This window comes from Macrobrachium rosenbergii, chromosome 54, assembly GCF_040412425.1.
Source record: "Macrobrachium rosenbergii isolate ZJJX-2024 chromosome 54, ASM4041242v1, whole genome shotgun sequence".
NCBI classification, from domain to species: domain Eukaryota; kingdom Metazoa; phylum Arthropoda; class Malacostraca; order Decapoda; family Palaemonidae; genus Macrobrachium; species Macrobrachium rosenbergii.
The window spans coordinates 17,677,582-17,704,746 of NC_089794.1; the positions used below are offsets into that span (position 1 = coordinate 17,677,582).

General features: G+C 36.3%; 1 protein-coding gene across 2 annotated transcripts; it reads right to left on the reverse strand.

The window, feature by feature from the left end:
- LOC136834795 (hepatic sodium/bile acid cotransporter-like) lies at nt 1-26,975 on the reverse strand. 2 transcript variants are annotated; one of them, XM_067097507.1, is made up of 11 exons: nt 26,692-26,975; nt 12,953-13,191; nt 12,218-12,355; nt 10,168-10,344; nt 9,379-9,585; nt 4,260-4,434; nt 3,970-4,117; nt 2,690-2,804; nt 1,075-1,261; nt 455-582; nt 1-184 (listed from the first exon to the last, which is right to left on the reverse strand). In XM_067097507.1, the coding sequence occupies exons 2-11, from the start codon at nt 13,049-13,051 to the stop codon at nt 56-58; spliced, it is 1,503 nt and encodes a 500-aa protein (XP_066953608.1). In that variant the 5' UTR covers nt 13,052-13,191; nt 26,692-26,975; the 3' UTR covers nt 1-55. The 2 variants fall into 2 exon arrangements, with proteins under 2 accessions (XP_066953608.1, XP_066953609.1); XM_067097508.1 differs by lacking the exon at nt 26,692-26,975 and adding an exon at nt 18,797-18,922.
- Between the last annotated feature and the right edge of the window lie 190 nt (nt 26,976-27,165).

Sequence of the window (27,165 nt, forward strand, 5' to 3'; positions counted from 1 at the left end):
TTTTTTTTTCGTGATGTTTATTCTTTATTCATTCCTATTCTTCTTCTACTTTTCTTCATGCAATGTCTCGTAGATCAGCTGCTGGATTCGTTATTCCGCCTTCAGCGTCCAATTGGCTTTTCTTGTCGAGGTCCGGGATCGAGTGGCCATTGAGCTGCAGCTCGACAGGTTTGGAGTCAACAGACTGTGACATCAAGTATAATAATAAGAAATAACTTAATCTCAAGAGGACTTTTCGGTGCTATATCCACTTACGTGTTCCTAGTTTATTCTCAGTTTATACCTTTATCCAAAGTCATTCCAGTCAGTCTTGTTCACCTAACCTCTCTCGCTTTCAAATATTCACAGTAGGCCTAGGCTTTACGACTGAGCTTCTGGTTGCCAACCAACCGGCTTTCATATGCAAAATATAGGCTATTTAATATGACAGTGACAAAACACAAATCAATCATACCTTAAGATCGGTGGTGGATGTATTCACTTCGGGGATTTCCTTTCCTCTCACCTTTTCGTAGATCTTCTTGATGATGTAGACGATAAGCAAGGGCACAGGGGTGAACAGGGTGTTTGAGCCTGGAACCACTGCAAGTAAAAACGGAATGATTTTCACGTTTCTTTTTATGACTGCTACAAAAACTATTGACACAAAATAGTCAGCTAGACTAATGAGTTACGTTCCTAGACGCCAGAAGGGCTGGCCTATGTGATCTTTTCTTTAATAAGTTAAGAAAACTGGGGCTGGTCAGGTTCGATTCGTTACTAGACCAAATAGTCACATTTCTAGACTCCAGTATGGCTGGCCTATATGATTTCTTCTTAAATAAGGAAAGAAATCTGGGGCTGGTTTGGGTAGACCGGTTTCAAAGGTAAATCCCTCCTCCTCACCTCTTACTACTGCTACTACTACTACTACTACTACTACTGGTGGTAGTAGTAGTAGTAGTAGTAGTAGTGGTGGTAGTAGTGGTACTAGGCTTGAAAATTGAATAGCTACGCGCAGAGGGAGCCGTTACAGAGACGCATCTTTGCTATATACTGCTACTGTAATACTACTAGATTTCCGGTAATCTTTACCTGCTGCTAAATTAGCCGTTGGTTTTTCTATAGCGACCGTAAGGATGATGATGCTCAGCATAGTGTTTTGAATCCCTGTCTCGATACCAACCGCAATGGCTTCCCTCATAGTCAGACAGAACAGCTTGGCCAACAAGGTTCCAAGTGTGTATCCCAACAGAGGCAACAGAAGTCCTGCCGAGGCGCTCTGTCGTTGACCGTAGGTGGAAAGTGGTTGTTAGATGCTAGTAATGACAATACAGTCGCAAAATATCAATTTTAACTACAAGAATAGTAGTAATTATATTTAGCCTAATTTTTAATAACTATCAGCAATAACAGTTACAATATATTATGATGATAATAAAACACTATTGATAATACGACTCATGATGATGATGATGTAATTGCATGAATCATACTGACAGTGAAAATAATAATGGTAATGATAATTATAACAATGACTGACTAATTAGAAATGATAACAATATTCTTTTTTGTTCAACAAAAACTGAAAGGTTAAAGTTGATGATGTATTAAACCCTTCTTTAAGGGTTTTGTAGACAACAATCACTCTCGTGAAAGAAAAATACAAAAAAGCGGGCGGGGGCAAAGTTGGGTTAGGAAGTTGGATTAAGATTGGTTATATCTTTTTTAAGTTACCTGACCTCTTGGCAACTTAAAATGCAGAAGATTTCTCTTTATATTCGCAAGTTTTTTTTTTAATAGAAATATGATACAATGTTTATATAATACCCCGAAACAAATATGTTTTGCAAATATTAACAGAACAGGACAGAAGGTCGTAACTGAAGGAAAACAGGAAAGAATTCCAAGCTTAGTTATTTTAACTGCTCTTTTTAGAGAAGAAACAAAATCGAGGGATGAAGAATGCTCAAGGGGTCCATGCTCCCCTAACATTATTATTATTATTATTATTATTATTATTATTATTATTATTATTATTATTATTATTATTATTATTATTATTGCAAATCTTCTTCACAATCCCGTGAATATGTTTATAAAATACAAAATCACATTTATGTAAAGTAATGTATTTACAAATGATAAAATAAATTCAGGAGCTTTCGAGCCTGCTCAGCTCCCTTCTTCAGCTAGAAAATCTCTAGCTGAAGAAGGGAGCTGAGCAGGCTCTCGAAAGCTCCTGGAATTTATTTTATCATTTGTAAATACATTACTTTACATAAATGTGGATTTTGTATATTATTATTATTATTATTATTATTATTATTATTATTATTATTATTATTATTATTATTATTATTATTATTATTATTATTATTATTATTATTATTAACTGATGATCAACTACATTTTTGGTACTTCCACTTACTCTTGCAATAAACTCATACAAACTAAGTAAGTTTGATATATTCCTAATATCTAATTTAAGCCTGTAGTTGGACACTTTTGAATTGTGAAAGGCCTGAGATGGTGGTGATGTAAAGCTCCCGCAGGAGTAGAGGAAGAGTGCGGGAGGGGCCCGGTACCTGCGCCTAAAAGGGTGAAGCTTAGGCCCTCGGCAAGGAACCTTGTCCTTGAACATAGTGAGACAGTGACTTTACATTCTCTGACCTTATAAATATCTACCTGTTTGTTTGTATAATCTCACCTTCCAGGTCAAGATGGAAAACAGGTAGAAGTAGGCGTAGACGCCGAAGGAGAACGTGTAGAGTAACACGGCCATGCTATATGGCGTCAGAATTTTCTTCGAATATATGACCACCCTGAAAATTTTAAAGAAGTTTGATAAAAACTGACTTAGTCTAAGTTAAGTTGCTCCATGAGTAAGAACCCGTGTAAGATATGATCAGCTAAGTAGGATTGCAATTAAAGAGCTTTTAAGACCAAGGTACAAAATAGGATTAGTTACATACTAGGCTTATGACCAAGATATAAAGGCCATGTTTAATATACAATACTATATTTAATATGCTAGGCTATGTTTTAATATGAAATTTAAGTTTATTTAGATAGGCCAATGTTTCAGGTACATGACAACGTTAGACTAATAAACTTGTAATTAAGATTCATCAAGATTAAAGATCGGTTAAATGGATCTGTGATTGATGAACAAGGTATAAGACAAAATAAGCTGAAAAATCATCTCGAAATAATCATGTAATTAGGACTAATTACGCCTTGATGGCACTGCTCCATCCACACAAAGTTGTGGCGTTGTTCAGTTATGCTCCCACAATTACTCTCAGGTTACAATATTCATTTTCTCCCTAAAAAAATATGACACTTGTAGGTGGAAGTGGGGGTAAATCACTGTAACTGAATCTGTCGACTTATTCAAAACACCAAAGAAAGTATGTCTAAAAAACACACCATCACTAGCTTGGAGTTCAGTATAGAGGCATTACCTTTGTAACAGCACCTCTAGTAATATACATGAAGACAAGAGAAGCAATTTGTATATGGGCATTACCTTTGTAACAGCAAGAGAAGCAATTTGTATATAGGCATTACCTTTGTAACAGCACCTCTAGTAATATACATGAACACAAGAGAAGCAATTTGTATATAGGCATTACCTTTGTAACAGCACTTCTAGAAATATACATGAACACAAGAGAAGCAATTTGTATATAGGCATTACCTTTGTAACAGCACCTCTAGAAATATACATGAACACAAATAAAGCAATTTGTATATAGGCATTACCTTTGTAACAGCACCTCTAGAAATATACGTGATCACAGAGGAAGCAATTTGTATATAAGCATTACCTCTGTAACAGGACCTCTAGAAATATACATGATCACAGAGGAAGCAATTTGTATATAGGCATTACCTCTGTAACAGGACCTCCAGAAATGTACATGAGCACAAAAGAGGCTATTTAAGTGGAAAAGATTATGGAATCTAATTCGTCTTAAAACATACTTGGGACAAACACTCTGGCAGATGATGCCAATGACGCACGGGAAAATTAGCACTACAACGGTCGTGATCAGGTCAACGAAAGGTATGACAAAGTTGCCGCCATCCGCTATGGTTGGTCCCACCGTCAGCACCCACAAAGGGACAGTTCCTGTGGACAGAGGAGAATAGAGAAGCCACAGACAAATAGATGGAGAACATGAAATATTAAGAACCGTGAGAAAGGACAGTTAACATAACTATATATCAGTTTGATACCATGAAAGGCGACAACGCACAATAAAAGACTTTACCAAACGCAGCTAAAGTGGAGACAGTTGTCATCATGATAGAAAGGTCGAGGGATCCCCCAAGCAAGTGAGTCCACATGTTAGACTGTCCTCCACCGGGACAGCAGCCATTTAAAAAGAGTCCTAGGCGTAGGCTGAAATCGTCCGGGAAAATCAGCAAGCCTAAACCATATGCAATCTGTTGAATCAAAACAAGTATAAGTTATCCTGATCATCGAGTTGCTAGTTTGGTTTTAACTACACTTCACGCAACCATTTTGGAACCCAATTATCAACAAGTCCCTACATGATGCTAACAGATATCTTTGCTTCTAATGCTATCGCAGTGTTTCTCGAGCTGAAATAAAATAACTGATCTTCGCATCTTTCTTGCAAAATTCTGGTAATTTTCCAGTTAATCCGGTCTCGCGTGTCAGATAATTCTTCTCCATTATTCACACGAGTATGCCTCAACCTCCTAAAGTGTACTTTCAACTAGCAAGTTTGCTTCGTAAAAGTTAAATAAAGCCTCATGTAACTTCTGAATAGGTCATATATCTGTACAGTCCCCGGGGGGTCTCTGCACACAAAATGTCCCCTTTGGTTTGATGCTTTTTTGAACATCTGTTCTCTCTCTCTCTCTCTCTCTCTCTCTCTCTCTCTCTCTCTCTCTCTCTCTCTCTCTCTCTCTCTTGCACACAGTCACATTCTCTCTCTCTCTTGTTCAAAGTTACATACCTGCCATTACTGGTAAAATGTTCTAAATGCTATCCAAATCTTGCTTTGTTACAAACCTTGCTTTGAATACTTTTGCAAGCAGATTCCACTAGGAGTCTGTTTTCCTACCTTTCTGGTGTTCGGTAATTCTCTCTGCAAGACAGTAGAGATCTTTCTGACAATTTTGAAGGCTCTAAGCTCCGAAGATAGGCCGCTCTTCCATTGAGCTAAAGGGGAATTTTTAAAATATTTTTTTAGCAAATGAATCCGCGAAGAAAACACGAACGTATCTATTTGAATTTACCTGTTTGTATCTGCACGTTGCAACATTCTTCTGCAGAAGCTAATTACTTTCAAAGATAAGGACTTTTTTTTTTTTTTTTTTGCCGCTAATGAAAAATCGACCCTTTCCAGGACCACTATAGTCACTGCCACGCGCGCCCTGTGTATCCAGATTCATCTCAACAACATCCAGAAAATTAGGATAAATTAGCCTCAGGGTTTCATGAATATTAATATTTTGTAACTTTCCGCTCCGCTTTATAGAGCGGCTTTATTATTATTATTATTATTATTATTATTATTATTATTATTATTATTATTATTATTATTATTATTATTATTATTATTATTATTATTATTCAATCGAGCTGGTCAAAACATGTCGACGGAAAAAGTACTAAAAATACTAGAAACAGACGTCAGGAAAAAGAAATAACATTCGCACGGTGAAAATCTACGGATTTACAACACCATTTTCAGTAACCTACTGTAATGGAAATAAAGAATTTCTGCTGCAAGAAATACGCTGTCCGTATCCACAAATTATGAACCTTGGCCGACTGTTGACCGATACTGATGTGCATGAAGAGCGAATTATAGGAAAAACTGAGAAAACTCAGTGTAAAATCAATTCGCATAATGCAGTCATATTATTCAATAATAATAATAATAATAATAATAATAATAATAATAATAATAATAATAATAATAATAATAATAATAATAATAATAATAATGAATTTTTGATAGCCACAATGGCCTCTCCAACTTAACCAATTCCTCACACTTTTTGCTACAAGCCTTGATGGAAAATAATTCAACGAACCCTTGTCCTTCCAGGCCATTGTAACAATGAAAATACGCGTATCTTATAAATATGCTGAAAGTCAACAAGTAAAATCTCTAGATAATAAGACCACATTTACTGCATTCAAAGATGGATCGAAAGTCTAGGGATAATGTATGCTAGATTTGCCTAACGCCTTAATCTTTGGAAAAATCTTCTCTAACGGTATCGATAAATATAGTTTCGGTTCGATATCTTGTTAATAAGCATGACAGACGGATTTTCCTCGCTGCTATGTAAGTGGTGATACTTATGCTATATTTGTGATCTGCCGTCAACTTACGTAAAAATATTTGCTTATATTTCCGGGTATGGGTGCTCTCTCTCTCTCTCTCTCTCTCTCTCTCTCTCTCTCTCTCTCTCTCTCTCTCTCTCTCTCTCTCTCTCTCTCTCTCTCTCTCTCTCTCTCTCTCTCTCTCTCTCGTGTGCGTGTGTGTGCGTTCAAAATCTCTTCCACGAATTTCATGCATGTTTTGTTGCTGTTACTGATTTTGTTGTTCTTTGGTCTGGAGTTTGCCTAAGCTATCAAATTTCATTAAATGGAAAATGATATAGACAGGAAGCAATGAACGCATGATGGGAAAGACATCATGCATTAATTCACAAGAAAATATGCAAAAAAATGTTTAAACTTCTCTGATATAAAAACTAATTATCTACAAAACAAATCAAGCTGTGGACCTATTGAAATATTTAAACAGACCTACAGAGACGATTGCGGTATAGACTAACCAACAACTATAGTTAAGCAGTTTCAAAAGTCTGATTCCATAAATGTAAGACTTTTTTTCTATTTTATTACGTCTTTACAAATAAAAGACAAATAAAAGGAAAATGAGTCCTGAAATCAGATTTCAAAAGGACCTTTGAAATGTAACTTTTTTTTCAATATTTCGAGAATCATTTGCCTGATCATATCGCATCATATTTCTGCATTTAATCATAAAATATCTAAGAAAAATACATATAAGTCTACAAGAATACATATAAATCGCCACTCTCATAAGCTAGACGTCCCATGGATAACGGAAACAATATAATAAGATATGAGAAGTCTGCATTAGCCGCAAGCGATAAAAGTAACTTAGTTATCCCTATCATATTTCGTAACTTTATTAACAGAAAACGTCACAGCAAGACGTCCATAATCAGGGGGACTAACGGAAAAAAAAGTAACTGTCAATGTATCTTAAAATATCATAATCATGAACTGTAATCTTTCATAGGTGGACCCCCAAATCAGAAACTAGCAACTAAATGTCAAAATATATCAACTGTAAACCCCATGTCATTTCAGCGTTACAAAACCTTCAGAATATCCTCTAGTTAATTAGCCTAGCTGTGAGATCTTCGTTACGACAATATGGAAAGAATACAATGAAACGAAGTGCATCTCGTTCAGATACTTTATGACCGTGAAAATGCCTCTTGATTCGTGCTTAAGAGGCTCAAAATCCCCTTCCTTTTTCCTTGGTGATGCCCGCTAAGCTCTAAATAGTGGGATCATAATCTCTCCCAAATGCTCCCCATAAAAGGATTTAGGCGCCTTTTGTGCTCGGGAAAATAAAATCTCAGCTTCTGATAATGTTGCCAATGGCTGACGTCAGCATTACGAAACTACTGACTCATTTATTTTATTTGTTATAAATTCTCACGTCCATAAGGAACACACTTCTATATTTCTGTAGTGTTTACATGAGAGTCTTGGATAAATGCTAGACCTATGCTGACACAGTAATAATAATAATAATAATAATAATAATAATAATAATAATAATAATAATAATAATAATAATAATAATAATAATAATAATAATAATAATAATAATAATCTACCAAAACTGCTGCAAATATTGCATAATTTCTTAAAAATAATTTTTTCAAACGCTTCAAATTTAAAAATTCAGTAAAAAAAAATACAGATACTGCAGAGAGCTACGAATAGGCGAACTCACGTATCATTTAGATTAGGTGCAGAAAGGCTAGGCTAAGCATGAGTTTGCATTTATCTAAATTCCTTTCAATAAAAAGAACAAAAACTCTGAATGCTTTACACCCCATTCTTGCTTATCTGATTGGGCAGGGATGGGAATCTCCCATAGGATTTTATGGTTGTTCAAAGAGTTCAAAGGAAAAGCGAAAGGATTTGGAAGATTTTAAGACACTCGAGATATTTTCGTTTTCTTCATGAGTGGGACTAGCAACAGAAAGCAGTAAAATGAAAGAACGAAAGCAAAATCTTTAAGATTAAAAGGCCAATGATAGTGGTAACAAAATTTTCATGGTAAAGGCCAACTGAGGTCAGAGTCTCCTTCAGAAAATTTCCATGGCTGAGATCAAGGCTTTTCGTTAACGAAAGCATGAAAGATATTTTTTAGTTATAAAATTCCTGAACGCTGTGGTATTGCTTAGTTTTAGGTATCTTTTCAAAATTTCGGAACAATGGAAACAAAACTTACAATAAAGAGGAAAGATTTGCAATTCCTAAGAATAGCCGGTGCTACTTTGGCTTGTTATCTACGCGTCAACTACTGCGATCACGTGCTAATACTAAACATGGCGGAAGTTCCTTGGGACGCCGTGTTAGTACTAGCCCTTCGGGGATCAAAGTATTATATACACCCATATCTATATAGTGAGGTCCACAAATTATATTAATAAACGATATCTTCGTGCGGCCGCCTACTTTACATTTACCATACGGTGTTTAGTACTAGCACCTCGGAGTAGTTGGCGCGTAGATAACAAGCCGAAGTAGCACCGAAGTCAGTGTCTTAGTCATGACAACTTAACGCTCTACGTAGTCAACACGCTTTTATTTTTCGGATGAAAGTAGCTAAAATCCAGCAACAGACTGTAGGGCGTGATAAAGGCACAAGGGTGCGTCCGCACTACAGTAAAGCATGTCAGAAACACATCTTAAACAAGTTGAACAGATGTTAATGACTTTTATTCAACCAGCGCTTCATACGAACATCCGGTACTGGCCAAAGGTGCGTTCTCTACTTATACTCGTCAACTTCTTTAAAATCTGTTCGTTAAATGTTACAGACAATTGCTCCGTGCGTTTAGAACATGTTTTATTATATTTTGGACGTACCCTAAGGCTTGTAATGCCATACTTATTGTAATTCGTAGACAATCAATTAAGTATAAGCTGTCCATTTTCACGGGAACAGCAGAAGGGATCGGCAACGATGCAAGGCTTGTAATTTTCCACCTTTTGTAATTAGCAAATTGAGTCTATAAACCTTAACCTCCTTTTCAGAGAAAACATCACACGATTCATCCACTCACCGAGGGCATGAGGCCATATTGACAAAAAAGACCCAGGACAGGTCCAACGGGCCTGACGACTATCGTTTTGACAATTGCAAGGTCGAGCGTGGCGCCCATGAAGAAGTAGAGGAAAGCTTGGAGAACTGCACTGCCGTACGAGAATGCGTCTGCCAAGGCTTGGCCTTTCAGATAGACCTTTTGCTCTTTCGTCACAAGGCCTATGGTCTGCAGAGAAAAAGAGGGTGATGGAAAATTTAATCTAATTCTGAATATCTATCAATCATTTCAGAAACCAACAAAAAAATTATAATTCTAAAACCGAAAAATGGCAGGAGTTCCGAACAATGTCTTTCCTTAAACGAGGAACTCAGAATTAGAATGAACTAAGCTTTATAATGACTACCTATTAAATTTCGCGCTTTATAGCTCATTACAAAAATCTAATGTAAATGACATTATCTATGACAATGTTGGTTCGGGATTCATTATTTGTAACGAAAAAAAAATTGTCACAGATCTGTAACGCGTAAACTAGAGAGAACTTCACTTGAACAAACCCTTGATAGCCTGACCTCTGTCACAGGTTTACCGGAATAAACCCTTTTAAAAAAGCATTTTATACAAAGCAAATTTTGAGAGCTCAAATTTTACATGAAAAAGCCAAACCAAATCTTCATATTCTTAATAAAGAAGAAGAATCACTACACATAAAAACCACGAATTCAGACTTTACAAAAGTCTAAAAAATGATCTTGAGACCCCAAATTTTATCATAAAAATTACCAAATAAAAAATAGAGTAACTCACGTTATTATCTTTATCATAGAAATATATCTGGACTTCATTAAACCCAACAAACAAGGTTGTCATGTTAATTTCACCGTAGTAAGTGACTTCACCGTTAACCCGCGTTACGTTGATTTCTACGGGGGAGTTTGTTGTGTAGAGCATTGGCTGACTGTAATACGTCACTTCGGAGTTTTTCTGAAATGAAAGTCAATGGAAATGCGAAGGATTAGTGGCAACATTATCTCGGATATGTGTATGACAGTTTGCTAAAATAATTGGAATGAAGCACACACACACAACACGAATATATATATATATATATATATATATATATATATATATATATATATATATATATATATATATATATATATATATATATATATATATATATATATATAAGGGTACAGGCAGGACAGCTAATCAGGCAGATAATTTATATCAAGAGATAGAGATGAGGACAGTGAAAACACACTGGTACATAAAATCATCTTTATTTGTGCTGACGTTTCAAGACAACCATTCTCACTTTCAAGGGCTGCAATAAAATAAACATTGTACATTATAAATGCAAATAAATCACACAGAAACCTTTTTTAATTTTTGAAAACACTTGTGCACAAGGCCAAATTAAGCATTGCTGGAGGTACACCAACCTACCTATTTGATGATTAGCGATTCCAGAATAGAGAGTGCTAGCTCTGAAGAGGCTCTTGCAGATATTTCGGATTGATCATATTCAATGTTACTGCCGCATTTTTTTGGCATGCTCTCTGATATTTGAAAATTCGGGATTACTCAGTTTACTGCCCGTTCGATAGCTCACACCTTTGCGAGAATCGGCGCCTTCCTTGAGAAGTCTTTGAGTGCAAGCCAAGTTCCTCGAGAACACCGAGGACAATCGTATTTATACATCACCCCAGACGTCACAAGGTCGCTCCAACGGTCTTTAATATTGAATAAAGAATCAATCTTCAGAGGACTCTTTGGAATTAGATTCATTTTTACGGCTCCATAAGGTTTAGAAATGATTTGAGGGACCGTTTAAGAAATCTTATGACGTCTGGGGTGACATATAAAGACGATTTCCTTGGTGTCCTTGGTTTGTGGTCGTAAGGTAAGCGCCGATTCTCACAGAGGTATGAGCTATCGAACGGGCAATAAACTGAGTAATCCCGAATTTTCAAATATCTGAGAGCATGACAAAAAACGCGGCAATAACATTGAATATGATCAATTCAAAATCATTGCAAGAGCCTCTTCAGAGCTAGCACTCTCTATTCTGGAATCGCTAATTAGCAAAGAGACAGTTCCACTGTTGAATGCCCAAAATTCCTCCACCCCTCTCTACCTGTCGTAACCGTCTTCCTTGCTTTTCACTTACCCATATTCCAGTAGCCCTCCTTCTCCCTTTCAGTATGGGTTGGTATGCCTCCGCAATGCTTAATTTGTCCTTATGCACAAGTGTTTTTAAAAATTAAATAAGATTTCTATGTAATTTATATGTATTTATAATGTACAATGTTTATTCTTTTACTGCAGCCTTGAAAATGAGACTAATTGTTCTTGAAACGTCGGCACAAATAAAGATGATTTTATGCACCAGTCGGTTTCACTGCCCTCACCTCTTGATATATATACATATATGTATAGATACTGTATATATATTTGTATATATATATATATATATATATATATATATATATATATATACATATATATATATATATATATATATATATATATATATATATATATATATATATATATATATATATATATATATATATATATATATATATATATATATATATATATATATATATATATATATATATATATATATATATATATATATATATATATATATATATATATATACATATAGAATTATGCAGAATCATGGTCCTATATATATTCTTACACATCGGAAGATTTGTACAACGTATACAGAATAAAAATAACGAAACCGAGTCTAAGGCATATAATAAAATACTAGACATCATTCCCATTAGTACTAATGTCATCATAATCATTACGATCAAACAAAAGCATAAAATGTACTCACAGAATTGCTGGTGGTGACCTCAACTCGGTCTATTTCTTCAGTGAAATTGGTAAACCAAATTACGCTGATAGTTTCCTGCTCAACGGCGTCGAAGGCGGATTCTCGGTCAAATGCCACCACCACGCTCTTTCCCGAATCCTGGTTTGAGGGTAGGAATTGAGGTGAATTGAACTGAGTGTAGAATTTAGGCCAAAGGCCAAGCACTGGGACCGATGAGGTCATTCAGCGCTGAAACGGAAATTGACAGTAAAAGGTTTGAAAGGTGTAACAGGAGGAAAACCTCAAAGCAGTTGCACTATGAATCAATTGTTAGGCGAGGGTGGAAAGTATGATGGAAGATAGAGAATATGAAAGGAGGTACAGTGAAAAGATCGAAAGGGGTTGCAGCTGGGGGCCGAAGGAATTGTGATGAATTCATCAATTTGCTCGTAAAACTTATTTATAATTTGATTTGCCTGTGTTCATATTTTACCGAGCAGAATCATTTCAAAATTTATTCTTGAAATAACAAAGGGAACTAATACATTTGCTGTCTCTATAATATTTTGATATATTCATAAATTAAAAATTTAATGTGTAGCACATGTATATCAAGATTTTCCACTGTATGAAAACAGATATACGGCAATGAATACCTTTACCTCTATATTTTCGATCATTATTAAAGAAAAACATTCTGTACTCAAAGGCAACAAGCTTAAAACAAAACTATAACCAGAAATTGAAAATACTCACAGCCGCAGAACTCGACATTAAAACAGAGAAAGATAAAAACATGGCTAACACGTTTCTGGCGGAGGCCATCTTTGAGTCACTTTTATTCATCTTAATCATTTGTTTCTTTGGAGTTGTGTTGATGGTCTTGGTACAAGCGTAGCTTTATTGGCACCCAAAGTCGATATTTAAGCAGTTGTCTTGATTATTCGAAAGTATATTAGTTACTATTTTTCATACTGGCCTAGTTGTCGGTGCCTCTGGAAAACAAAACAAAATTTAAGCCTAATGCTATGATATATTTTCGAAATATATCATTGCAGTCCAATATATAAAAGGTAGTCTTTTGTGTCAGTTTTCAAGGTAAACTGTTGCAGTTTTATTATGTACAAAAGTAAAATTTTATACGTTTTTAGGAGTGTAAAACGACACTGCAAGGTTTTTCGCCTGCATTCAAACAGTATCAAACAAAATATGCAGTTTTTCGAACTCCCCATAAAAATAATCTCTTTTACTGTCTTATCTGCTCTCGAGCGAGAAAGTAAGTAAAATAAAATACCATTTCAAATTACATTAAATTTAAATACACTTATAATTTCGTTAACCTAAATAACCTCATTTCTATTGACATTTTCCATTTGATACGTCCGCTCGCGTATCCTTGTGGAGGGTCCCCCCACTTCCAGGAACATCAGAATCGCGATGACGTCAGCGAAAGCCTTCTGTGGTGAGCTCGACGTCACCGAAAATGTCGCAAGAGGGCTTGGTCGGACTTAGGACGTTATAATTTATTATATAGAATTCCCGTTTGATTATCTTTGAAGGCAGCAGATTACGGGAATTTATTACAGACTTAAGAAAAAAAAAATATACAGTAAAACTTAAAAGGGAAATACCGGATCTTGCGAGTCACAAAGCTACTGAATGCGCTATGACTCTTTCATTACGCCATGCCAAAAGGGCATAAGCAACATGACGAGGCCTTTTATCTCATTGTCATCTTCGAGGTGTTGCCTTTTTGGGCTACCGGCTGCTGTTACAAAGCAGCGCAGCTGCTTTTCAAGTTTTACTACGAGCGGCAAAAGCAGCAAGAGCTCTTTAAAAGCTTTCAAGGGAGAATTCTATAATCAAAAGATTTTTTCAAAGCTTACACTTACTTCAGCTGGCAATATCACTTTTTATGCTCTCCAGGGGTTAGGCGTAGGACATGTCCAGACCATCTCTAACTTTTATTGTTACCTAATTAACTTCCGCAGTTTCCCTCAAGGCATAATTTTTCGCTTAGTTCTCCCATCTGAATCCTAATATAAAACTATTTTTAAATTGACAATTTATGTATATATATATATATATATATATATATATATATAAATATATATATATACATACATATATATATGTATGTATATATATAATATATATACATTCTATTTGGGCATATTCTCTCTCTTATGCAATTTCCATTGCTGTAAACGGCCTTATTTGCAGAGACAATCTTTTTACTTAGACTTTGAATCAGTCTGTACTTTTTTTTTCTCTTCAGATAAGCTTCTCAGAAACAAAAAGTTTAATCACACTTGCTTCCATTCACTTCTCTTGTCAAGAATAATCACATAATGCTGTAATGTATCCGCTACTGATGAAGGAACCCCGTAATCTTCATAATAAAGCTAAGTCATAAGAGAACAGCGGCATCAAACTTACGGGGGCATTTATATGTGTCAATTTTTATCTAATCGTGAAAAATGGGGTTTAGCCGCTGAGATGCAGTCCGCATAAATTATAGGGTATTATGGCTTTCGTAATTTTGGGATTTAAGTGTCAGCACTTCTGTGAACTGCTTGATTTTATACCTTCATAATCATGCGGTTCTAATTGATGGCCAAGGCTGAATAAATTTCATGGTCCCTATATTATCTAGAAGCTTGAATTTCAAGCCAGTGGCCCCTGTAGGCTTGTTCCACATGAATAAGGAGTTTATCTTCTGAATATGAAGTATATTTCATGCATCAGTTATATTATATTCTTAAGTCTAATGATTCCTGAATACTGATAAATACAGGTAATGAATTAAAAACGGAAAAATCATCCTTTGCTTTACAATGGCTGGCATAAACAGAATATAGAAAGACAACTATTGCCCCATTCACAATTAAACTACTACATTGCGGATGAACACTATTAAGGAACTTTTACAACACAAGACGCTTCATGCATCAACACAGAACGCTCACCAACATCCCTTCAAACCCGCCACATACATTGGAATATAGAATTTTGGCCAAAGGCCAAGCGCTGGAACCTATGAGGTCATTCGGCGCCTGACAGGGAAACTGAGAGTAGAAAGGTTTGAAAGGTGCAGCCGGAGGAAAACCTCAAAGCAGTTGCACTTTGAAACAATTGTTAGGAGAGGATGGAAAGTAAGCTGGCAGAAAGAATATGAAAGGAGGTACAGTAAAAGGAATGAAAGGGGTTGCAACTATAGGGGCCGAAGGGACGCTGCAAAGAACCTCAGGTAATGCCTACAGTGCACCGCATGAGGTGCACTGACTGCACTACCCCACTACGGAGGCTACACACATTGAGCCTCTCACCTCTACATTGGAAGCACAATCTCGCTACCTGGATGTCAAGGCCCCTCCTTAATAATATATCTCTCCAGCTCCTTCTTTGTCTTCCCTTCCTCTTTCCTCCTAAGACTTCCGAAAAGTACAGTATTTCTTTCCACCTCTCTACTATCTTCCTTTCTTTCCACATGACTGTACCATCTGCAAACACTGTGATTCATCCTTTCATAGACAATTACCCTTTCGGAGTTACATATATATTTCCACATTTCTTACCCTTTAGTATTTTTTGTATGTAAACACACACACACACACACACACACACACACACACACACACACATATATATATATATATATATATATATATATATATATATATATATATATATATATATATATATATATATATATATATATATATATTATATATATATATATATATAGATAAACAGGTATATAGATAGATAGATAAGTATTCTTATCAACACTTAAATCTCTCTCTCTCTCTCTCTCTCTCTCTCTCTCTCTCTCTCTCTCTCTCTCTCTCTCTCTCGTAATCAGCATTCTTTAAAACCAAATAACAGATTTACAGCCACAAATTGCACTGAATAATCCCCGGCTTATTTTTTATTATGCGCACGTTACAAAATCACTAATAGAATAAAAAAAAATATGATGGTTCTGTTTCCACCTCATTTTATCAGATGATGTTGATGATGATTGTATTTTTAAAAATTTTAAAATTTTGAAATTTTAAAATTTTGAAAATTTAAAAATTCGAAAATTTTAAGATTTTGAAAATTTAAAAGTTCAAAAATTTTAAAATGTAAAAATTTTTAAATTTTAAAGATTTAAAAATTACATTTTTTTTTTTCAAATTTAATCTAACTACGCTAAAAATTAATTTCTTTGTAGATAGTCCGTCATTTGATTGAATTTTTTTCGTAAGCTGAATTCAAATGAGTTTCACTAAAATGGTGAAACGATAAAATAACTTCTATAAGGAAAATCAGAATTGTGTCCGTAAACTAGAAACCTTTAGGCTTTAACCTTACCAAATTAAATTAGTTACAATTATAATAGAAAAATTAGTTTAGTTTAAAATAAAAATCACAAAGTAAAAATAAAAAAGAATCACATAAAATTTCATTAAAATTGATATAGACTTAGGTACGTTAATAACGAACTAAGTTAAATAGTTTATCTTTAATGATCATTACTCTACCTAGGTTTGACCTTGTTCCCCACGCTTTCCGGACATCCTGTACAAAGCTTACTTCCTACATCCTTGACGCTCGTACAGAGCTTAATGCCCACTGTTTAAAGCTTACGCTGAATGAAGCTCCCTCTCTCAATTTTGGGTCAGCATAGCTAACTCGAGAATCAACCAATTTAAATATTTCTTCCGACTATTTAAGCTTAAATTGGATAACTCTAATTCGTTTCCTTTTCCTGCTCTTTGCACTCTTCTGGTCATGAACTTGTTATCATTCTTTTAGTTCTGAATTTATTTATTATCATTCCATATTTTCTTTTTCTTATTCCTCATCTTAGTCCTAAAAAGGCTCGCAGTCTTCTTTTGTGTTCCCTTTTCTTGTGGAAACTTCATCTCTCTCTAATCATCTTTTTTTTCCTACGCGCCTATTCATTCCAAAATCCCTACTTCTTCACATTCTCCTACTTCCCTTCCAATAGTATATTCCTTCTCCTAATTCCCAATTTATTATCCTTCTTGTTCTTCTCCGCCTTTTCTCTCGTTATTCTTCTTCTTGCGATAACGCCCGGCCTTTCAAGGCGCATGCGCTATTGTGCCAGTGGATCCAGTGATCAAACAATTGATGACGTCAAAGGAAGACAGAAATGCAATAGTCATTCTAGCAAACACGACCTCCATGACTTAATACTCTCTCTCTCTCTCTCTCTCTCTCTCTCTCTCTCTCTCTCTCTCTCTCTGTACCCACCTATCTATCCATCTACCTATCTGGAAACGAATCTTAACAGTTGCTATTCGTAAAAATGATCTTTCAAGAAAATATAATTGCGTTTGCCTGATTTATAAATAGACAACGGAGACACACACACACACAGAGAGAGAGAGAGAGAGAGAGAGAGAGAGAGAGAGAGAGAGAGAGACGCTCCAAGGAAATGCTGATTACACTGTTCCATCTGACACATAAGAGTTTAATTGCAAGATAAACACCTTTCCATTTCCATACAGACTCTGCCATCACAGCTTGACATTCTGGCGAGAAATTAAGAATCAAGTAGACACAGTAATAATAATAATAATAAAAAACGAGTTCAAGCATTATTTTCACAGGAATGAATGGCACTTGTTCGAATCAAAGTCTGTGAGTAAAAAAAAGTTGAAAATATTTCATCATAATTAATCAGCATCATAATCCCCAACAGCGTGTGATACAAAGGTTCTTTGTGAAATTCCTTTGTTCAGTGTCTTCCTGTTGCTTTAACTTTCACGAATCTCATCTTATCTCCAGCTTTCTTTAAATAAATAAGCTTTTTCATAGCACACACTTAACAATCTGTCACCGACTAAGCACCTGAATTTGATACAGCTTAACTAAATTGTATACCTGCAATAATGTACACATGGATCTGGTCAGCAGATTACATGGATATATTTTTTGGAATGAGGTTGCTAGCCCCACATCATTCTTAACTCTGATAGTGACTCACCATAATCAGCTACCTGCCAGGTACAAATTCTTTGCTCAGATCAACAGAGGCATGATGGGATTTAACAGAAATTGCTTTAGAGCATTCCAGTTTGTATACAACCCACAAATAACCAATATGATTAATATCCAAGTCATATTACCTCGGGAATAGCTTACACCCAAAGAGGGTTATATATTTAAGTCACCATACTACGACCAGGATTCAAACCTACTCCTTTTAGGGGCGGGGGGGGTGGGGAAGTAGGTGACAGTGACCATGCCCACTCCACCACCTATTTTCCTAGCACGGGCCCTTGCTAACGGCGGCAGGTAATTAGGGTAGGGTGCTGAAGCGTATGAGGCCTGGTGTGGAAGTTTGGACTAGGCCCAGCCAATTGATATCGTGGTTCAAACCAAGACAAATGATGATACGTCCCTAAGTTCGAATTCTGTTTTAAATAACCACTAAAATATTTATATTTGAATAAAGTTTTTAACTTCTACCCCAGTTGAAATCTCCAAAGAAATTTTCAGACGAGTATGTTAATCTTCTACGAATAGAGAATTAAAAACAAAACACCATATATATCTAATGAATGTATGCTAATGTATACTCACAAATACTTCTTCTTTCTTTTCTTTTGTTTTTTTTATAAGTTCAGGCCTAGCGTCGTGCAACGCCTTGTACCCTCCAAAGATAGCAGACAACTGAAGGCTCCATCTCAGGCTGCAGCAGCAGCGGCCAGCCAATACCCAGCTTTCGGTTACTGGAGACTAACCCTTTTCAGTGACGTCATCGAGCAGTTAATCCCCAACAGGTATCATGTTCGATTTGCTGGAGTTTTAGTCTAACAACTCATACCAAGAGTTACTCAGTGCGTAAAATACCATTTAGAGGATCTTAGTACCATTATCAGACTACTGTTATTCATAAGGTAAGAGAAAAACGAGTGCCGGAAATAATAATAATAATAACGCGGCATAAGGTACTAAAGCAAAGGGGAACATACCGAAGACAAATGGGAGTCTTTCGACCGCAGTTCGTGAAACAGACTGAAATGAGAATGGTACGCGGTCAACGAACTAACTTCGACGCAAAAATAATGATTCCCCTGCTTCCAGCTGTCCTACAAACGAACGGTTAATGTCCAAGAACTAGGACAAGATTATCTATCATAAGTTCAAGTGACTTGCAGCATTGCCTCTTTGTTTATATCTACCTGCCGACTTAATTTTCAATATTTATCTGTCTTCACCTAAATATTGCTCCACACCTGATTACATTTGTTCCTCATTCACATACGAGCATTCCATTCTCTGGAGGGTTGCTCGGCAAGTCCGTGGTTTTTTTTTTGTCTATTTTATACGAAGGTATGCCCATTTTTTAATAATAATAATAATAATAATAATAATAATAATAATAATAATAATAATAATAATAATTAGAGGACATGAATTTAACTGAAAAAATGGACATCGTATATACAAATGTATGTATGTATGTATGTATGTATGTATGTATGTATGTATGTATGTATGTATGTATGTATATATGTACATATATATAATATATATAAAATATTCATACATATATATGTATGTATACAGTATATATATATATATATATATATATATATATATATATATATATATATATATACATATATATATACATATATATAATATATATATATATATATATATATATATATATATATATATATATATATATATATATATATATATATATATATATATATATATATATATAAACTAAAACGAATAAGCCACTGTATTATGGACAATACACGCCGGCCATCATTTCAGTGGAAAATGGGAGGAGGTGTTACAGAGGTAATATTCATGTGGTGACATCAAGGTTTATCGATTGAATCGGATCAGATTTATGAAGGTGTTTTATGTAAACTGCACAGGTAACATGATCTCATCAGGAGGGCGTTGGAAGTCAGGCATCGTGGATAATAACCTCCTGAACTGTCCCACTAAAGAAGAAATCCAGAAATACCTCGCGTCACATAACCATCGTTAAATAAATCCCAGGTTAACCCTGTAATCTGAGATCTGGAGATCGCTGCTGTAATCTATCTCTTGCCAAAAAGAGCACACAGGTACTCTGTTGGAGGAACACGGATGCGGAAGGAATAATTTCATAAATCCTAACAGATTCAAGTAATCTCCTGAAGGAAAAAGTATCTGGAAGGAGTAATTTCATAAATCTTAACAGATTCAAGTAATCTCCTGGAGGAAAATGGGTCCAGATGGAATAATTTCATAAATGCTGACATTCAAATTATATACATTAAGTTGTTTCCCCTACAAAGGGTGGCTCCGGCAAAGGGCAGCTCTATTGTCACTACCCCAGTCATGCTTTAAATATGAATCGTGGATGAATCCCCCAGTGTTGCATGAAATGCCACAGTATTAGCTGCTTAATGCATCTACACAGAAGGTTCATCAGGGGCTCATCAAACCCCTTACGTACTATACAACTTTTAATTCTATCTTGCAATCTTGAATATTAAGGCCCTTTCTTTCCAGTACCTCTTTCATACAGCCTACCCATACCTTTCTAGGTCTTCCTTTCCTCCTCCCTCCAAATTATTTCGAATTATGTATTACTGTCACCTAACTACTGCCCTCCATTCTTCTTACATGTCAAAACCATCTCAGAACATATTGATCTATCTTTACATCTATGCTAACGTCTCTTACCACTATATATTACCACAGTTCATCTCAACAGCTTCAAAATGTTTTCTTTCACTCAAATTCATCATCCATACTTCCCATCCATACAGGAGAGTTGGCTCAACAATTCTTCATAAATTCCCACCTGGCCTTCTACAGACGCTCCAATTTTTTTGCATAATCCCATTATTTTCCTCACATCACCTGTTCTGTAACTCACCTTTTTTTCTCATCCTACCTAAGTATATAAGTATCCCTCCGAACAACATGGAGGTCATTGAATCAGGTAATTTAAAATATGCCATTTTGAGCCTGAGCTTAAAATCCAAGATGGCGACCAGAAGGGATCATCTATAAATCTCTGAGGAAAACAACATGGCTCCTTGAACCTTTAACAACAACAGTACTCAGAGATGAAGATCAGACGGGAGTCTAAAATCCTTAAGTAGCCCGGGCTCAACAGCGAAAAAAGTGAAAGAAAATATGAGCCCAAACTTTCAAACAGACACACCTCTTTACCTCTTTCAAGAAATCTAATAATATCCATATTCAATTCCCGACGTCCAGCCCGGGTGACATCCACTCTCACCATTGGCTCCTGGTTCTAGGACAACTGATACCGGGACAACTTATTCCCGGAAAACTCGTACCTGGACAATTGATGTCTAGGACAACTAATACACAGGGAAACTCATAACAGGTATAAACAGTTTCACTTAAAAAAAATAACCCACTTATAGATAGTTATTGATGAAGTAAATAGGCAAGTTTTTAGTTTATGGGCGTAACAGTGATCATTTAACTCTTTGATTATTGACTAGCATCCTTTAAATTTCATAGCTGATGGTAGTTACTGTTCGTCCAGCAAACAACTCAGAAACGGCCGTCAAAGCTTTTCAACGAAATTGTTTTGTTTCTATATTTTGCACTTGTCAAGTCAGTTGGTTTTGTACTTGTCAGCTATTAGACTGTTTTAAAATTTTCTTTAACCCTCACAGTGCCATATTATATAAAATCTCAGCGAGGAGCTAATAAATTTGTGGATGATATCTACGTATATAATTTTCACAGACAGAATGCAGGTAAATCAAGAAAAGTACAGTTATGTTAAGTCCAGATGTGCAGAGCGCGCGTTCAGACGGTGGCTGAGGACCCATTTAGAAACAGTATCTTCAAAAAGGGAACACTTTCATAGCGCTGATGTGAATCAACTGAAATCGAGAACTGTCCTCGGTTTTATAGAAGCCAGAGCCTTGTCTTCATCACAAGGGACCGTGAGAATTGTGATTGCCACAGAATGTTATGTTCTTCTCTACAAGATGAGACGTTGGTTGGACTGCCAGCAACATCAAGTTTATCACGAAATGTTCTTCGGTGGCGACAGCAGAATAGTAGTGCTCCCAATATTCCTTCAGAAGGATATGGTTTTGATATCCCGCCATTGTACTGCGGATTTGAATCAGGGGAACCATTTATGCAATGTGATACTGGCGTAGAAGATGAGGAAAGAATGCTGATTTTCGCCTCATCAACAAGGCTGGATGAGCTTGTTAAAATTCGTGATTGAGCTGGCGATGGCACATCTAAAGTTTTTCCATCTGGATATTACCAGTTATATACAATCAGCATTCAAATAGGCAATATGAATGTACCTCGTGTTTTCGTATTGTTATCCAACAAGCAGCAAGCAACTTATGATCGGTTGTTTTCTCATTTACTCTTCGCCCTGAAATTCAGCCTAAAGGTATAAGACGGACTTCGAAAAAGCCCCCATGAATAGCCTTATTTCGAGATTTCCTGACATAGAGGTAACTGGTTGTTTATTTCATTTTTCTCGAAACCTCCACCGAAAACTTGTCGAGCTAGGTCATAAAGCCCAACATAAAACAGATGAAGTGTTTCGTCTAAAGATAAAGTGCTTTACAGCACTTGCTTTTTCACCAGTGACTGATGCATTTGCTGCCTATAAAGCTAAGTATACCTTAGTTTAACCAGACCACTGAGCTGATTAACAGCTCTCCTAGGGCTGGCCCGAAGGATTAGACTTATGAAGAACTGATAGTCTGTCACAAGAGTTTGTGCAGTATTTTGAAATGACTACCACTGGACTCGAAAGAAGAAGAGGCGCCAGAAGACATAGTCTGGATAAAATATTTCCAATTGAAATACGGAGTATCTCAGAAAAGACTTCAACTGGTATGACTAGAACTAATAACAGCCTTGAAGGTTTACATAGTGCCTTACAAAACTCAATTTCGTGCCAACTTCACTTGAAAAGTATGAGCCTCGCCAGAAAATGTCTTTCTTAAAAGCTGTGGCGTATAATCTGTATAAATTTCAGTTTTATTAAATTCTTTTTGTATTGACAGTCTTTCATGTCTTTAGTTTTCATTGTCCCCCCAAAAATAGTTTTTCTTTTAATATAATATATGCTGTTTTATTCTTACTTGATTTTTCTTTCAAAATTAAATCGTTATCACTTTATACCTGATATGAGGTGTCCTATATTATATCAGTTGTCCTAAATATCAACTGCCCAGGGATTAGTTGTCTTAGTATTAGTTGGCCTGGCACGTTGGCGCCTATGTAATTAGGCAGCATAAATGTTACGGGAACTTCATCCATTTATCAAGAAGGTGCTTGATGACCTGTTATGTTACCGTCATTTTTTAATGCATGTCTACACACCAACCACTAATTTGTCTCCCCTTAGCATTAGTGGCTCCAGAGCAATAAACAACACAACAGTCGCTGCCACATTCATGCTTTACTGAATCACGCTTGAACCTCCTGTGTTGAAAGATTCTACAACATCAGTAGCACGTTGAACGCCCTAACACACTGTGCCAGTTGCCTCGAACCTGCCCGTGCTATCGTGCGTCCTAGATCTGTCCAACCACAGTGGTTCTCAACCAGGGGGAATTTCAGAGTTTCATTGGGTGGGGGGAGGAATTGTGACCACAGATTGGCAGGCTCAAACATTGTGCAACGTGCATTGGTCCGCACTACTGAGAGGTCGCGCTGGAATTTTTCTCCGTTAGCTTGGGTGTTTGTGTTAGTATTTTGTTACATATTATTTGGAATGCTCCTTTTGAGGCAGACACTTTTGGAAAGGGTGGGGTGGGATGACATTCTGACATATGGCGAATGCTGCACTTTTCACCTACCTATTGTCCTCCATTCTTTCCACTCTTGCATCATTCAGCTCTACCCCTCTTCAGCCTTCCACATTCAGCCTATCGACAAAACACTCACTCCGTCCACCCAGGGCGTATCTCTTCGGAAAGCATATCTCCACCTGTATTTCTTATTCTGTAATCCACTATACGTTTCCTAGGAAATTACTGAAGACGAAACAAGCAGAGCCAAGAGAAAAGGGGTGGGGGGAGGGTCACTGTGCCCCACGATGGGTCACAACAAGACCCGAAAGCCTGTGCCTTTATTTCGCCATCGTTTTACGTATAGGCCTACTGGGAAGCTATTGAAGACGGAACAAAGCGGAATCACTGGAGAAGACGAGGGTGGAAGGCGGTCACTGAGTGCAACGATGGGTCACAACAAGACCCGAGAGCCAGTGGTTCTCGGAATCATGGCAATATCTAAAGTCGATCGGTTTATAACCTTGAAAACGACGCCAGAATATCACACTCCGGTGTTAATCTGGAAGGATTGACACGTAGTTGGAAACTGCGCTTTTATCAACGGTCGGAATTTTGACCTAATCGTAATTATACGTAAAATGCGACGTAGTTTGGGAAAACGTCACTCTAATAGTTGCATAAGTTTAGTTTTCTCTTTCGGTTCTGTATGTATGTATGTATGTATGTATGTATGTATGTATGTATGTATGTATGTATGCATGTATGTATGTATGCTCTCAAAAAATTCGTTCTGTTGACCTATTCAGCGAATTATGTCCCTGGCGGTTACATAACTGCCTTGAGTCCTAACAAGGGTTGAGAAAGGTAAAGGAAACTTCCAGAAAACAAAATTAATGCTGATAAGTGAAAAAGGCAATGAATCAGAAAAGGGTAAAATTCGATAATAAACAAAATAAACCAGCCAAGTAATAAACATACACATTAACAGAAACGTATGTCACGAGAACAAGAGCTAAGACAGTAAAGCTATGGCATTTGAAAGTAGCATCACAACCTCCTCGTGAGCCTTTTCAGAAACAATAAAAAAAAGAACATTCAAAGAACCTAGAAATATTTGAATAGTAATAATATATAAAAGGATATATGGAATTTTCACTATGATCCTAACGTCACTTTCTAAATGAGAAACGGGACAAAAAAGCATCGTGAACTCCTTACCAAAAGAGGAAACGCGAATATCAGCAATCCCTGATAGGCCTACTCATATCAAAATGAGACACATGACAAGAATGTAACGCTGAAATCTACCCTAACTGAGAAACATGAGAGAAAGTCAATCCTGAACGTCATATTATCTACCTTATAAACCTCATCCCAGAGAAGCAGAAGTATATAACACTTTCTGGAGCCGCCCTCTTTAAAGGGTGAAAAGCCCCAAAGCGAAAATAACAGTAATTTCCGTTCTTCCTCTTATTAAGTTCGACACACCCATATTGCTGACGTCTTTGATTTTTTTGTGGTTTTCATCGAAATCAATATTGAGGTAGATTGAAGTCATCTTATCTTTGATTTATTTCGCCATAAACATTGCACCCAGAACGGTATTCGTTGTTTCGAGATTTTTTATTTTCGCTTCTTAGTCACTTGGAACATTTGATATCATGACCTTTGAGTTCGATCTTCATTTTTCATCCGCTTGAAAATCAAGTTCATTGTTTTTATTTCATTCATAAGTTTCCATATTTTGGCTGCTTTTCACAGTCAATAGGATTTCACATAATGCCTATCTACTGTTCAAGTAGCCTATACACTGTAGGGTCAGCAGGTTTGAAAACTAAAGCATTCCTCTTTTATAAGTCATAAGTTTGTCAGCAAAGTTTGTTACATTCGATTTGAAAGACGTATTCTTATATACATGTTCAGTAACCGTCTCCTTCATCGTACTGACTTTTCATACAACTTTCGAGAGGAAATGAAAATTCATTCAGCGTTTCTGTGGCTCATTTCATGCCTTCATCGCATTTAAAGATAACATTTTCCTCTATCTGCTTCAACTCATTAGCCACTTTCAATACAACTGCTACCGTTTCACTGCAGTGCGTTTGGTGGGTACCACCAATTACTAATCTCAAATACAATCCATTTTTTAACCTCTCATGTGCCACAAACACAACCAAGATAAATGTGTTCTTTGTAGAGCATTTCAAAACAGTAAATAGGCGGATAAATTACTATCGTAATATTCACTTCCCATTATTATTTCACATCCGTATTATTTTCAGCCTGGTTTTCATGTCTCCGTTTCCCCTGAATGTCATCTTTCAACCATTTTCCTTTAGCGTCCCAGCTCCCTAGAGCTGTTAGGATTTTGTATAGTCTATACCGTTTAAAGGTGTTCACCTAACGCAACTTAACAACGGAACGGTCTCAGGAAATCCCAGTAATTGCAGTGGAAAAAACATATTTGATTTGACTATCAACAAAACTGCTTCTTACACAGAATGACAAAATAATGTCTAATTTGCTAATTGGACTGAACAGCACTCGTCAACATTTGCACTAAGAAAGTCTTTTCAACACAACTTTAAGGAAATAAAAATTAAATATACATAAAGTTACTTAAAAGTATATAAAATAGCCATAGCCAAATTTAGTTCTGATACAACTACGCAGTCATAATTATCTAAACTACTCACTACTTACCAGTTGTTTTAGTAGGAAACCACACTTCTTTGTCCAATTGGGTACCTCACTACAGGCTGCTGAGCACTTTAAACTTCAGCTTAGGCCTAGTATCAAGAAGCTGTAGCCTATCTTCCAGTCCTCCACAAGACCAGTAAATCCAATAATATAACTTTTCCACCACTTTACCCCGCGAGAGGTAATATGAACCATCTTTTCTGCTGTCAGTCACTGAATTTAACAGGGTAGGCATAATGCACCAGGCAGAAATCTTATAGGCTTCGAGTGGGACTTTACTGATGTCTAACTAATCAATGACATCAGTGGGAAAACTCACCACATCTAAGGATCGTAAAATACGGACATACGACTCTCTGTTCCGCTAATATAATGGCTTACGCAATATGGAGCTAGGTGTTTCCTTGGCCTAGTAGCTTTTTCACAGATGAGACCGAGAGAGTATAATAGCACGTGCAAAGATCCACTGAAAGCACT